This window comes from Musca autumnalis, unplaced genomic scaffold, assembly GCF_047663935.1.
Source record: "Musca autumnalis isolate F117 unplaced genomic scaffold, ASM4766393v1 scaffold_2, whole genome shotgun sequence".
NCBI classification, from domain to species: domain Eukaryota; kingdom Metazoa; phylum Arthropoda; class Insecta; order Diptera; family Muscidae; genus Musca; species Musca autumnalis.
In genome coordinates, this window is record NW_027411755.1 from 115,238,282 (window position 1) to 115,254,895 (window position 16,614).

The 16,614-nt window shown below is 36.2% G+C and overlaps 1 protein-coding gene across 16 annotated transcripts in view; it reads left to right on the plus strand.

Moving 5' to 3' along the window:
* Positions 1 to 16,614, plus strand: part of capu (formin protein cappuccino) — a 259,823-nt gene that overhangs the window by 78,730 nt on the left and 164,479 nt on the right. For 12 of the 16 annotated variants that reach the window (XM_073969023.1, XM_073969026.1, XM_073969010.1 and 9 more), the window contains one exon: positions 8,402 to 9,208. In XM_073969023.1, coding sequence (XP_073825124.1) covers positions 8,402 to 9,208 — 807 coding nt within the window. Of the gene's footprint in view, positions 1 to 8,119; positions 9,209 to 16,614 lie in introns of all 16 variants that reach the window. The other 4 variants (XM_073969017.1, XM_073969019.1, XM_073969018.1 and 1 more) reach the window with 1 other exon arrangement.

The following is a 16,614-nucleotide window of genomic DNA, read 5'->3' on the forward strand; positions in this document are numbered from 1 at the left end:
AAAAAAAATCGGCGTTTATCGCTATAAAATGCAATTTTGCTGTTATGGACCCCCAACGATTTGATTTGCTTTACTGCCTCAAACTCGTATCTCAATAAATGCGTTTTATGCTTAAACTAAAAAAGATTAGCATGTTATTCCTACTAATATGCATAGATGTACTCAATTCCCTAACAGTTACATTTAAACTTTTACCCAAACATCGACGTATCAAAAGATAAATCGTTTTTTGTCTCTCCTGAAAAGTTGCAGGTCAAAATAGACATTGAAATAGCAAAAATTCCCACAAAGCTGAATTTTGGTGGAGTGCTAGGGTTTGCCATTAGAAGCAACGTCCTAAAAGTCCCTATCGATCCCATGTGTGCAAAAAAAATTATTCGGGGTCAAAGGTCAAAATTTAGGAGTTTTTAGGTTTTCGGATTTATTTTTTGAAAACGGTTGATCTAATCAAAACTAACTAAAGTAAATATTGTAGACAGAAAAATTATCTAATAGTTTGACCCATATAATTTTTTTCTTAGAAGGAACCATTCTTGAGATATAGCTGTTCTAAAAAACAGATGATTTTTATGCACTTATAAGGGAAATATGCACATATTCAGACGAATTGGCTAAAATAAGCGAAGTAATCGGGTCTGTCCTCCAAAAAATATATATTTTCTTGAAGAGCGAAATTATAGCTATCTTCTAAAAAAAATTCCAAAAAAAATCGGCGTTTATCGCTATAAAATGCAATTTTGCTGTTATGGACCCCCAACGATTTGATTTGCTTTACTGCCTCAAACTCGTATCTCAATAAATGCGTTTTATGCTTAAACTAAAAAAGATTAGCATGTTATTCCTACTAATATGCATAGATGTACTCAATTCCCTAACAGTTACATTTAAACTTTTACCCAAACATCGACGTATCAAAAGATAAATCGTTTTTTGTCTCTCCTGAAAAGTTGCAGGTCAAAATAGACATTGAAATAGCAAAAATTCCCACAAAGCTGAATTTTGGTGGAGTGCTAGGGTTTGCCATTAGAAGCAACGTCCTAAAAGTCCCTATCGATCCCATGTGTGCAAAAAAAATTATTCGGGGTCAAAGGTCAAAATTTAGGAGTTTTTAGGTTTTCGGATTTATTTTTTGAAAACGGTTGATCTAATCAAAACTAACTAAAGTAAATATTGTAGACAGAAAAATTATCTAATAGTTTGACCCATATAATTTTTTTCTTAGAAGGAACCATTCTTGAGATATAGCTGTTCTAAAAAACAGATGATTTTTATGCACTTATAAGGGAAATATGCACATATTCAGACGAATTGGCTAAAATAAGCGAAGTAATCGGGTCTGTCCTCCAAAAAATATATATTTTCTTGAAGAGCGAAATTATAGCTATCTTCTAAAAAAAATTCCAAAAAAAATCGGAGTTTTTTAGTAGAGTTATTCAATGTTAGAGTAATTTTATGCAAAAATAGCCCATTTAACCCACATGTATAATCGAAAGCCCAACGGGAACGACCCCAACGAAAACTCTCCGATTTTTTTCAAGTTTTGTCAGACGGGTTGGGTTTGTTGCGCTGATTACGGAAATGTATAATTTTCAACGGTTGCGGATCCGGTTCGCCGGTTATTCGACCCGAAAGGCCAAATTTAAAAACCGGGTTAGACCCGGTTCTACTGAACCGATTACTGCAAAGTGGATATCGTTTGAAAGCTTACGGAAGTATCTAACACATAGTGTCATTACTTTAACCGGTTCGCCTTATAATGTACTTACGCGGCTAATTTTTATTTGACGTTTAGATCGAGATATGTCGAAAATTGTAAGTCTTTTTTAAGAATCATAAAGACCAATCTTGTAGACAATTATTGAATCTACATCTTTTACTTTAGCGGGCTTTTGCTAAGTATTACCGTTTTTGAGACAAATTAAAAAAACTGAATAATGCCTCCAAAAATGACCTTTGACCCCGAATAACTTGTTTTGCACACATGGGATCGATGGGGACTTTAAGGACGTTGCTTCTAATGGCCAACCCTAGTTCTCCACCAAAATTCAGCTTTGTGGGAATTTTTGCTATTTCCCCCTTATACGCATGTCTATTTTGACCGGACTAGATACGAGGTTGAGGAAGTAAGGCATCGAAATGTATTTTTTTGTAAAATAACAAATTTTATACACTGGTAATAAGAAATAACTGTATTGGCAAAATTTTAAAAAATTAAAAAAATAGTAATTTAGACCAACCAAATAGGACTAAAATATTTTGTAATTAATCGTAGTTTAATACAGAAAAAAATCAAGAAAATTGATAAAAAATTTTACTATTAAATCGCGAAAATTTCACCCACTGTGCAAAAGAAAGATTTTTTTATTTGGACCAATATTAAAGAAGTTATGAGTATTTCTTTGCCTATAGCTCTTACAGAATTCAAATTCCGTAAGTCAAAAATATTTGAAAATATAATGAGATTTTATGCTGACGAAAGTAAATATTGAGACTACAAAAACCCTAGTTGGGGTTTGTCCTCTCAGATCCAGTTCGGATTTTATGACTTCATCTAAACCGGACTAAAACTACATTTTTTTGAATTACTTTTACCTTCGAAACGAATGCGAATTTTGCCTTGCGTCTTAAATTAGTAGAACATATGTATGTGTTGGACAGACCACTTAGGAGAAACACCATTTATGATACACTTATGAAAAATAATTATATGTGCAATCTAATATTGTGATATATATTGTCGAAAACAAAATATATTTCCAATATTCTTTTTACATTGTACACGGTGCTCTTGAAACAATTTTAAATGGAAGGTGCTTACACCTCGGAAGTTTTTGCGGATTCTGAAACTACAATGTTTATAGATGAGAAAAATCAAAAAAAATCGCCGGAGCGTTTTTTAAATAAATCGCGATTTAAGTTGACATTTTTGGGGGTTGTTTAGGTTTTCGCGATTTTGCTTAGAAACCGCAAGTCCTATCAAAATGGGACTAAAGAAAAAGTTGTAGCTATGAAAATTCTCTAGAGGGTTGACCTTTATCATTTGTTCCCAGTCTGTAACATTTTTTAGATAAAGAAGCTCAGTTTACATTTTTAGGTTTTTTTATTAGGGTTTCGCGATTTTGCTTGAATACGGAAGTCTTATCGATATGGGACCAGAGAAAATCTTAAAACTGTGAAAATTCTCTACAAGACTGGCTTAAGTAACTTATCTTAAGTTGTACCATTTTATTAGATATATAAGTTTAAGTTGGGAATTTGCAGTCATGACATTGTTTTATAAGGGGGCGATACAGAATTGAATTGAATTTGAATTGTCCCAATTTTAACTTCTATATCTTAAAAACGGTAAAACCGACGAGAACACCATAAAGGTCAATCTTGTAGACAATTTTCATAGCTACAACATTTTATTTAATCCCATTTTGATAGGTCTTGTGGCTTCTAGGCAAAAATGTGAAAACCTAAATTCTTATTAATTTCATATTAAAGAAAAATAATTTATAAAAATTTTTTCATAGAAAATATTTATATGTGCAATAACGAACATTTTTAAAAAATTCATAATAATGAACAAAATTGTTGTGCATTTAACATGATATTGTATTGCCCTTGTGGATTAGAACTTGTTGTAGCCTTCGTGTCAAAGAACCGACTAGGTTTCTTAAGGTGTCAGTGGTGATATACTCCCATTCCGCCAATAATGCACATTTCAATTCTTTCAGCGCCCTGCACTGCTTTGACATCGCGAAAACTTTGGCGGATAGCATGCATCGAAGGTCTTCAATGGATTTGTGGCCATGAATTACAGCTTACCACTCCAATAACGGTACATTTCGTGCCTTTAAAAACTCCTTTGTATGTCGAACAGGGTGATTCGGGCATTATCCTGCTGGAAAGTCCAATTATATCAGTATAGTTCTCCAGGTAAATCTATTAAGTTGTTCTCTAACAACTCAACATATGTTTCGGCACTCATTTTTGTCGGAACAAAATGGAATGTTCGCAAGAGTTGTGTATTAGATTCCAGCGAATATCTTTCCTAAAGACAACATTACGAACAAGTGAAAAAGTATCAGTCGGCTTTGCCGACAAAGATATACCCTCAGCCTGTGCAAATTAAAACACTTTTTTCACAAAAAACTTATGTATTTAGGGGGTTTCAAAATTTTGGTCGTATGAACCGACAAAAATGTTGATTAGGATTAAAGTTCAACAATTTTGCGGAAAAGGTACTTAAAGGAATGGACCGACATAGACCATGGGGGTGCCATAGGGGGTTTTTACACCCTTCGGGCTGTTTGTATGGACTTGCCCCTGAAACAACTGTTGCCATCGTAATTGAGGCAACGAATGTAAGATGCTTCAGCAAAAAACAAAGTAATTCAATAGCAGGTCTTAAAGTGAACTTAGCCAAAATTTTGTGTGGGAGGTACGGGGTGGAGTGGACAAATATAGTCCATATTCGAACCTGATCTATATCTGGTAGATATTATGAAAATGTGTAAAGTATGGACCAAATCGGTCACTCCCATCAAGAGTTATCGTGCGCACAATTGTTCCGAGTATTTTTGAACTTTTGTGGGGTTGGTACCTGAAGGCGTGGACCGATATGGCTTATCTACGAACTTAAAGTAAGTTTGGAAACAATATTACGAAGGCCAAATTTTGGCCGGAATCGGCATTTCCATTCGAGAAATATCTTGCTCTTCCACCCATAAAAATGGTGTCATTACTTACTTACTTTTCCCTGAGGAAACTTGTACCTTCATATAGGGGACAGTGAATACAAGATGTTACAACAAAATCCAAGGCGATTCAAGAGCAGGTCCTAAACTGAACTTTTCCGAAAATTTGTGTGGGAGGTACTTGAAGGAGATTACCGATTGAGTCCATATTGGAACTTCATCTAAGTCTGGTAGAAATTTCATAATGTGCAAAGTATGGGCCAAATCAAGAGTTATCCTACGCACAAATTTTACGAACATTTTCGAACTTTTGTGGGGGAGGTACCGGAAGGAGTGGACCGATATAATAATCCATCTTTGAACTTGAACTAAGTTTGGACAAAATATTACGAAAGCCAAATTTTGGACCGAATCGGCAGATCCGTTCGAGAGTTATCTAGCGCTCCAACCACTACACACGGTGTCATAGGGTTTTTTGTAACTTTCAGGCTATTTTCTCAGGAAGTATGGACTTGCCCCTAATGAAACTTACAGCGTCGTATAGAGGACAGCGAATACAACTTGCGTAAACAAAAATCAAAGCGCTCCGAGACCAGGTCCTAAACTGAACTTTTCCGAAATTTTGTGTGGGAGGTACCCGAAGGAGTTGACCGATTGAGTCCATATTGGAACCTCATCTTAGTTTAGTAGAAATTACACGATGTGCAAAGTATGGACCAAATCGGTTATTCCCTACAAGAGTTATCGTGTGCACAAGTTTTGCGACAATTTTTGAACATTTGTGGGGGAGGTACCTGAAGGAGTGGACCTATATGGCCCATCTTCGAACTTAAATCGAATCTGGAAAAAATATTTCGATACCCAAAATTTGAACCGAATCGGTTAATCCGTTCGAGAGTTATCGTGCGCACCAGCCAGACAGACAGACGGACAGACAGACAGACAGACGGACGGATATTGCTAGATCTACTCAAAATTGTCTGAAACGGATATCGTACAAACATACTTGGGGTCTAAAACCATTATTTCGATGAGGCACATTGTTGGTCGTATCAAAGTGTAAATACCCTCTTTAGCCTAAAGGCTGAGGGTATAAAAATTTAATAGTTTTGGAGGTATGGTGCAAATTTATACAAATTACGGAATTTTCAGATATTTTATGCATTTGGAGTCAATAAGTGCAGTTTTTCGAGCTGATTATTTCTCATGATATTTTATTCATGTTCTTATCTCCAAGTTTTCTGCAGCGGTGGAAAGAAGATTCGAATTGGTTTCAGAGATATAGCCCCGATTTTTATAAAAATCTTTATAAATAAAAATTAAATGTCGTTCGATTTGGACAGTTTGGATAATTCTTTTTGTGAAATGTTCGCCATAACCCGACTAGGGTTTTTATGCGAAGAAAAATAAAATATTAAAACAATGACTATCGTATTAAGCCTGACTATTTTTAAAAGCAAAATAATAGTTATTTATTCAAAAAATATCAAAAAGTTATTTATTGAAAATTACATCATCTTCCAAAAAGTTAGTTACATTTTAGTTAGTTACAAAGTACAAATTTTGATAATAGTGTTTATGGGAAAAGTGTTTTTTTTTTTCTGTGCATGCTGGATCTGACGCAACAAACCCCAACTAGGGCTCTTGTCGTTTGGGTCTGTCCTTTCAAAAAATTTATATTGGAGATTTATTAAAGTTCGGCCCGGCTGCAACGTTTTTACTCGTCTAGAAATATTTTGTCAGATACTAATGTACCCACCAGGCACCGTTGTTGAAAAGTTCGGCTGGCAGCCTATTAGTTCCTACTGCCTTAGTGTTTATCAGCCCTTAAATTGATATCCGTCTTTTGGATTTGCACCACCGTGGTGCAATAGTACGAACACCCGCCTTGCACGCTCAAGGTCGTGTGTTCCCCGACCAGGCAACATCAAACATTTTTCAACGGTGGCAAAATACCCCTCAGTAATGTTGGCGACATTTCCTGAGTATTTCAGCCTTGTAAAACTTCTCTACAAGTGGTGTTTTAGACACGCCGTTCGGGCTCGGCGATAAACAGTAGGGCCCATATCATTGAGCTAATATGTATCGGGGTGCACTCATTGATATGTGAGAAGTCTCCCTTGTCCCTTCTGGGATGTTTGTGAAACAATTATTATCATAAACGCCACCAATAAAGGTAAATTCCGATTTCACGTATTTTCAAGGTTGTAGCTACATTTTAGTATCCGAATTAGCTGCAATTTAACATTTCGTGTTCCTCATGGACACAAAATATCTACACCAAAATTTGTTGACATCGGCTATATTTTTGTTGAGCCCATTACATTCTGAGGGTTCCAGTACATTTTCTGTGGACAGAAAATCTCCTCTCAAAATATTGTTGTTATTGGTCCATGTTTTAGTATAACTGTCTTTTTCAGATGTAATTCGAATTATTTTAATTGTAATTCGAGAATTTTATTTGTAATTCGTAACATTTCATTTGTAATTCGAATTATTCGATTTGAAATTCGAATTATTCCATTTGTAATTCGAAACAGTTCATTTGTAATTCGAAATTTTTTGTTTTAAATTTCAAATGGAATTATTCAAATTACAAATAGAATAATACGAATTTCGAATGGAATAATTACATATAAAATAATTCGAATTGCAAATGAAATAATTCGAACTAGCCGGCCTGTGTAGCCGGTGCCCATAGATGAAACTTTTAAACTTTGATTGTGGAGCCAAGCTTCGACGAAACGTAGTGGTAAATAATTCGGGCAATGTCTATAAAAAAACATGGGGAATTGTCTGAACAATTATGCATGGGAAAGTGTGGGATGCTCTATAATTAGCAAAAAACAATCTTGATTTAAAATCAATATTTATATGTATTTTTAGACGTCAAAAATAAAATATTTGCGTTGGGAAAACAGTCCATATTGGGTTTGTCGGCAAATTCGAATATACTTTTTTACTTGTTGTAATAAAACAACAGCATTTAATAATTATTTATTTATAAGAAATATTTTGTTTGTGATTATAATTAATTTTATTTTCCTTTAAATCCGTTTTTTTATTTTCCTGCTCCCTAATTACTGCTAAACTATTTAAAACTCTCATCAATCCCCACTAATTAAACGCTTAATAATCGATTGGCAAATGTTTCCCCACAAAGCTAAGCAAAAACCCTGTTGACGCTCGATATTATTGAAATTATTATGGAAACCATTGGTAACTGCTTTTAACAAAAGACTGCTTTTGACCACTTCTATGCAATATCCGTTGTCACAATTAATAATAATGAGTTATTTCCCTTTGACTATTCTTATTCTTCTCTCTCTCTCTCTCTTTCTATTTCTCTTCTCTTTATTTTACAACTTCTTTTGCACACGTATTGTTGCAATGTTACTTGTACACCTTCCTCCCTCTTACTTGCCTATGAACAGAGAGTATTTTCAAAGAATCCTTTTGTGACCACGACGACTTTGATGACGTTTTTTACAAGCGCATGGCCACCCCGCTAAGAATGAGGATGAGGAACACTGCCACAGCCACAGCTGGTGGATGTAGTGGCGGTGGTGGTGATAATGTTAGTATTCGTGGTACAGCCGGTATCCTGGGGGTTAATGATAGTGTTCGTCGACGGCACAGCCTTTATACGTTAAATGATAACTCCAACAATGTTTTGCTTAGAGATTTGTCATCAAGTTCTGATTCACTCTTTACAGACCCACCATTATCGCCTCACAGTGCCAGTATTGTAACGGCCCCTCTTGCCGGTTCCCCCGGTGATCCATGTCCTACATCCACTGCTACATATAATGACGATGAATTCTTGGATGGTGATGAAGACGATGATGTAGATAGTTCGGCAACAGCCACATCAACGACGACCAAACAGACAAATAAAAATCTAACGCACAATAAATCACTAACCTACACAGCAGTTCAACTGCCAACCGCCCTAGAACAAAATCTACTAGCAGCAGCAGCAGCCAGCACGAATGCAACACAAGCGAAAAAACAACGACCCCTTAGTGAAATAAGCATCGCTTCAGGTGATACCTCGGGAATACTTTCGCCAACAACTGCTCGGGCCATATACGAATTGCGTAGGCGCCATCAAGCGGACAAATTATCGCTGCTGTCTGTGGCCAAAACAAGCTATTTGGAAATTGTGCCAACCGAATTGCCCACAGAATCAAGTCCTGAGAGTACCGATGAACAAATGGCCATGCACTTAGGCAAAAAACTGGCACAGGTATTGAGTGGAAATTCAGCTGGTGCTGGAGGTGCCACCAATTCTGCTGGTGTTGGAACAGGCGTTAATACCAATAGTGCTGGCACTCCTGGTTCGCCTCTACCCGATAATGGAAATTATTTCATTGCTGCAACAACACCAACAACAACCGCCACCAACGAACTGTTCAACATTGCCAAAGCGAAAAAAATTGAATTGCCAAGTTTATCGTCGCGTTTAGTAGCAAGTGCAGCACCATCACTCGACAGTTATCACGCACACACACATTCAACAGGTGAGTAGAAAGTGAATTTTACATATTATTGTATTTTGGAGTGGAGTATATACATACTTACAAACATATACATTAGGGCTATAAGGTTCTGTAAATTTTACAAATTTCCGAATTAAGGTAAACAAATTTGAAAACCACATGAAATTGAAATTTTGAACCTAAATTTATATTTCCATATCGATATTAGCATTCAGAAAAGTAATGAAGAGCGAATGCTACGTTTCATCAAATCATCCTAATTGAAATATTAACAAGTAAAATATATCAGTCGGCCTTCTCGACAGAAATATACCCTCAGTTGCGAAGAAGGTACCTAAAGGAATTGAGTGGCATAGTCCATTTTGGTAGGGATCTTATATTGGGGGTCATTCCTTTCGATTGATATCGCGCCGATTAGTCACTTCAAGTGGTCACCATAGAATTTAGAGCTTCTGGACCATTATGTCAGGAGGCACGGATTTGCCCACGAAAAACATAATATGACTCTAAACAGGACCACAAGGAATACTTTCTATCAAAATTTCCAAAGGATCCTCGAACAGACCTTCAACTGCACACCAACAAAAATTTTGTGAGGGAGGTATTCCAAAAATGTCCTATATAGACCCATCACAAAATTCTGAAACCCCCTAGGTTAGTATAGGTTAAAGAACGTGTGGCTATCGTAGTAGACAGGAACCCTTGTGTTCCTTAGTGTTCATAGTAAAGCGCTTTAAATTGAAGTTGAAGAAAATAAATAACTATGGACAGAGGTAAGAAATGACATCGATTTTCAGGGAGATGGTTGAAAAGATAATGAAGATTTTAGAAGAGGGAGAGTAAGAAAATTATAATTTTTATGGTGCTGTAGTATTTCATTCTCGCGGCAGTCACTTCCGACCCTTGACAAGACGAAGCAGACTTTGCAGAAGGCTCGGATCGTGTATTCACCCATGATTCGCAGTCACCGGACCGTGGTGAGCATAGGACAGAGACATAATAAGTACTCGATTGCCCCTGTTTCTTCTACATCGTTGCATAAACTGCAGTAGTCAGCAGTATCATATCTGTTCCATTTGCAGGACTTTATGCTTGACAATTCAAAAATAGATATTTTCTACTTCACTTCTTCGGTCCATTTTAAATTTATCAACAGATTTTGTCTCTAACCTTTCTTCTCTCTTATGGACTTTCTCGAATTTTGTGCCCATTGATGCTGCTTAGGTTTTATTATTGTCCACGTTCCATCTCTTTACATGCCTGATGGACCGTTGAACCTCACCATTTAAGGAAACTTGTAAATATATCGTTATTCTTGATCGGGGGCGCAACCATCGCAATTTGCAAGCCGATGCACTCACAAGTTTAGCAAATATAGCGATTAGAAAACAATAGGCCCCCGAAATTCGTCTACAAATATATAGCATTTTGGACGAAGGGACATTCCTGAATATTTTTTAAAAATTTCATGAAATTAGGTTCAGTAGTTTTGGAAAAATATGTATTGAAAAGAGTGGGAATGGTAATCAGTTTTCTAGATATAACATATTTATTTTGGCTCCAAATCATAAGTTTGGCTTATACATATAGCGTTTTACCTTACCTCAACATTCGTAGTTTTTGCAAATATGAAATTTTGCAAATGTCGTGATTTTTATTTATATAGATATAGCATATTAAAAAAATAGGGTAAAGGGGAAGTACCCCGCCCTTCCAGAATTCAACTAAATTTTTAGCCTATTTTAACCGGGGGACATCCCTTTACATTCCCTGGTAATTTCAGGAAAATCGGCTCAGTAGTTTTTGTAGAAAAGATTAAAATTCAAAAAAGTGGGCGTAAACGTGGGTGTGGTCAAATGTTCTTTCCATAGAAACCTAAGTCGTGTTATGGCGAACATTTCACAGAAAGAATTATCCAAATCGGCCCAGCCGTTCTCAACTGATGCCATTACCAACGAACGACAGTTGATTTTTATTTATATAGATATAGCATTTTTAAAGAAATAGGGTATAGGGGAAGTTCCCAGCCCCATCCGGAATTCAACTAAATTTGTAGCCAATTTTAACCGGGGGACATCCCTGTATATTCCCTGGCAATTTCTGGAAAATCGTTTCAGTAGTTTTTGTAGAAATGATGAAAATTTAAATTTGAAAAAAGTGGCGTAAAAGATGGCATGGTCAAATTTTCTTTGCAAAAAAAAAACCAAGCCAGGTTATGGCGCACATTGTACAGAAAGAATTATCGAAATCGGTGCAGCCGTTCTCAACTGATTCCATTACCTACGAACGACATTTGATTTTTATTTATAAGTTAACACATAAACATACAAAATACCAACTGAATTGCCAGACGCTGAGCTTGCAGTTTGCTGTGAGAAGTAAAATAAAATGAAAATGCTGATGTTGCAGTTTGGTGGGAAGAACATTTTCAAAACAAAGAGTAACACTCACTCTGCCGTCGCAAGTCAAGAACATAAGAGCCAGCAACGCTGCTCGCCCAACATAATTAAAAATAAAACACACAACAATTTGTATTGATGTAACTTGCATATTGAAATAAAGATTTTGTTCAAATTAAAATTTGAAAAATATATTAATGTAACTGGCGCCCAACACTACCCACAAAACCGCCCAACGACAATTTTACTCACCATTTTACAACCGTCATCGTGGAGTTTACAAAGCAAAGGAAACAACAACTTGGATTCTACTCAAAAAAGCGAACGTTAGCCAACATCTTAAAAAAAATGTAAGTAGAGTGTTTATTTATAAAAAAGTGAGCATTAAAAACATAAATAGCTGTAACTGATAAAAAAGTAGTACTTTTCAATTTAAGTTTCGGTATTTTGGGTTCTGTTGAGGATAAAAAATTGGTACTTTTCGATTTAAGTTTCGGTATTTTTGGTTCTGTTGAGGATAAAAAATTGGTACTTTTCAATTTAAGTTTCGGTATTTTTTGTTCTGTTGAGGATAAAATATTGGTACTTTTCAATTTAAGTTTCGGTATTTTTGGTTCTGTTGCGGATTTTTCAAAAATTGAAAACAAAAAATGGCACTGACAGCGGAACAAATAATATCTATTGTTGAATGCGCTGTAGCAAGCGCTCTTGCCAAACACGAAGAGAATTTGAACCGAAAATGTCAGAAAATTGAAGATAATTTGCATTTTGCAACAATAAGTACTATAGAGGAAGACATACAAAACTTTTACGAAGCTAATTTTTTAACCATAATCCCCTGTTATGCCGAAGTAGAGGTAGAAGATATTACCGATGATCTTTTAGACTTTGACAAAGTCAATTTTTTAGGAAGTGACAATGAGCCCTCTATTAACTCGGAAACTATAAAATCACTTTTAAAAAACCGATTTGGTGTAGAAATTATTAACGCTCCACCTCTTCATAGTTGCTCAAATGAACAGGTAGAGAGGTTTCATAGCACCCTGGTAGAAATAGCACGGTGTTTAAAGATGGATAGAAATAAAATTTCAAATTGTACACAGAGGAAACTGTCGAAGCTGACTTGGGGACCACAGTTTTAATAAAAGGGAGGGTGGCCCATAAAGTCAATTTAAGGTAATTAAAATAAAGTTTATTTTGTCTTTTTATTATTAGGATTTGGTGACGACTTTCAAAATATAAAATTTCCGCAAAAAGAGCTCATCGAGTCAGAGCATAGGCAAATAACAATCAATACAAAGACGCAGGAAAAAATAAATGAATTAACAGACGCTGTAAATAATTTAGTAAAGAACACAAAACCAGAACAAATGAATACAGAAAGTTTATATGAATCTTTGACTTCCCGAAATAGAATCATTATTGCCGACCTTGAAACCCTGATGTTATCAGTTACACTTACAAAAATCGGAATAATTAATCCGGCAATCCTAGACTCCAATGATTTGGAGAAAATTGTAAATGCCAAAAAAATTGTAAATATATTGATGTAACTTATATATTTATGTATAAAAACAGGCCAAAGGTCATTGAACAGTTGCGTGGTCATTGACATATAATAACAATTATTGGTACGAAGGAGTCTTATATTCCAAGATGTCGAAATACCAAATTTCAGCCGAATCGGTTATAAAATGTCGCTAAAATCGGGCGGTATCGTTATGTGGGGGCTATGACAAAAGTTGGATATTTTTTGAAATACAGACTTGTTTTCTGCATATCGAAACATCTAAATGAATTTTAAGGAAAATCGGTTGAAAAATATAGACATGACCGATAAATTTCAATTGGATACTACATACAGCCATAACAGGTATTTTGTGAGGACAAAAATCGTCCCTCAATTTTGCCCACTTTATTGAACAACTCAATGTGCTACGGTATCTTAATCTACTTATTCTATTCCGCTGAGTTCGGCACGGCTGGTTCCTCTTGAATATGGGCTGCTTCGGTGCTGTGGCGGTGGGGATGACGTCTGCTCTGCGGCTTATGTCGGTGTTGTAGTCGGCGATACACCAGACCCACGACGGTACTGGTGTCAGCCCTCACTTTTCCTTATGTTCTGGCCCACGACGGCTCTTGAACCGAGGTATCGGTTACTTTTCCATGTGTTCTGGCCCACGACGCCTCTTGAACGAGATTTCGATTACTTTTCCTTATGTTCTGGCCTACGATGGCTCTTGGACCGGTTGCCGCAGACTTTTTTATGTTCAGGCCAACGACGGTTCTTGAACTTCGCGGGAAAATCCTTTAAAATCACTTAAATTCTCAAGTTCAGACCAACAACGGTTCTGGAACTTCGCGGGAAAATCTATTAAAATTACTTAAATTCTTAAGTTCAGACCAAGGACGGTTCTTGAGCTTCGCGTGCGAAAATCTATAAAAATCACTTTAATTCTTAAGTTCAGACCAACGACGGTTTTTGAACTTCGCGGGAAAATCTATTAAAATCACTTAAATTCTCATGTTCAGACCAAAGACGGTTCTTGATCTACGCGGGAAAAGTCTTTTAAAATCACTTAAATTCTTAAGTTCAGACGGTTCTTGAACTTCGCGGGAAATTCTATTAAAATCACTTAAATTCTTAATTTCAGACCAACGACGATTCTTGAACTTCGCGGGGAAATCTATTAAAATCACTTAAATTCTCAAGTTCAGACCAACGGCGGTTCTTGAACTTCGCGGGAAAATCTATTAAAATCACTCAAATTCTCAAGTTCAGACCAAAGACGGTTCTTGAACTTCGCGGGAAAATCTATTAAAATCACTCAAATTCTCAAGTTCAGACCAACGACGGTTCTTGAATTTCGCGGGAAAATCTATTAATATCACTTAAATTCTTAATTTCAGACCAACGACGGTTCTTGAACTTCGCGGAAAAATCAATAAAAAATCACTTCAATCCTTCAGTTCAGACCAACGACGGTTCTTGAACTTCGCATGGGAAAATCTATAAAAATCATTTAAATGCTTAAGTTCAGACCAACGACGGTTCCTGAACTTCGCGGTAAAATCTCTTAAAATCACTTAATATCTTAAGTTCAGACCAACGACGGTTCTTGAACTTCGCGGGAAAATCTATTAAAATCACTTAAATTCTCAAGTTCAGACCAACACGGTTCTTGAACTTCGCGGGAAACGTCTATTAAAATCACTTAAATTCTTAAGTTCAGACCAACGCACAATGGTCCCAGCCTGCGACAAAACTCGAAAAATCGTTATCCGCAAATCTCTGCGACAATTCAGCACATTATATTTTAATATTCCAGCACTGTTTTTGTAATTTATAACGATATTTAACAAAACAAAACATGGGGGCTATAGGAAAAACTGGACCCATATTGATGATTTTTTGGCTAAAGTATTTTTACTTATTTTTAGCATATACTGAAAAAATCTGTTTGATCCGACGATTATAAATGTTTTTGTCGCACCTTCCCATACAAGTGGGACCACTGTGCAATGCACAGTGAATCCACCCATTGGCCAAAAATAAAAAATGAGTGTCAAAATTTTGGTACAACATCTGGCAACTCTGGCAGCTATGACATGCACCTTTTTAAAAATATATTAATTTTTGTTTCATTCGAACGCGATCTTCTTAAGAATAGCTTCAAAAGTCGGATCATTTGACTAATATTTTTGTTGTGAGTACAACCTATGTGCAAGTAAATATATTCAAAATATCGCGAAACTAATACGTATAGCAAAATATTATAGTGGATTTTGAAGGAGGGGGTATTTGCTTAATTTTCATTAAAAAACTGTGTTTTCGCGTGTTGTGGAATTGTAGTTAGCTGCATATTTTCTTAGTGTATTTTGTAATGCCAATTCTATCATATACTTAAATTTGACCTAAGGTTTTAGTCATGATGCCCACCAGTGCCCACATCGGGCATAGTTTTCCAAAGTAGTTCATGGGTTTAAGATTATTCAGTATTAAAATCAGCTGCCATCTAGTGCCAGACTATAAATGGTGGGCCGCTGACTAATGCTGCCCTAGAATAGGGTTTCTATGGGTATATTAGCGTATAACTCTGTTATCTGACCACGTACATTAACATAATTGGTATTAGTGGCAAGATGAAGAAATCTTCTTCCAAATTTGTCTTACGTTGGCGGTATGTGCCTTCCAGGAAGAACGCTATAAGATCCATATTAAAATTTTATCAATTTTCAGAAAAAAATGTTGATTTTTTTTATCCGCTAAATTGGTTTGATTTTGTGTTGTTTTGGAGATTGTTTTCTTTCCCCAAGCCTATTTTTCATCATAAGGTAATCGGGACCTTTGTTCACGTCATTTTGTATTAACAGCATAAAACAATGCTTACCGTATACTCCCTCCAGAGGGGAAAGGGGGAAGAATGTTACGCTCGTGGTTTCTTAAAACACTCTTCGCAGCAGCAAAAAGCTGTAACCGGCGCATTGGCTTGATTTTTGCAATCTAAATATTTTTGCCACTTTCTCCATACAAGTGGATCCACTGTGCAACGATGGTTCTTGAACTTCGCGGAAAATCTATTAAAATCACTTAAATTCTCAAGTTCAGACCAACGACGGTTCTTGAACTTCGCGGAAAAATCAATAAAAAATCACTTAAATCCTTAAGTTCAGACCAACGACGGTCCTTGAACTTCGCGTGGGAAAATCTATAAAAATCACTTAAATTCTTACATGCAGACAAACGACGGTTCTTGAACTTCGCGGTAAAATCTCTTAAAATCACTTAATTTCTACACCTTTCCCGTGACCCACGACGGTACACTCCAGTTAGTAATTTCGACACAATAATCCACTCACCTTTGTGACTGATAACACTCACGTATACTCCGCTTTAAGTCTATTCCGTTTTGCCTGGGTCTGGTGTCCGTTCGACAACTCGTGTTCACGCTCTATCACCGACTGAATCCCCAACCTAGTTTGTCTCTGCCCTTTATACCCGCGGCAGCGCATTCCAGGCTATTTCTA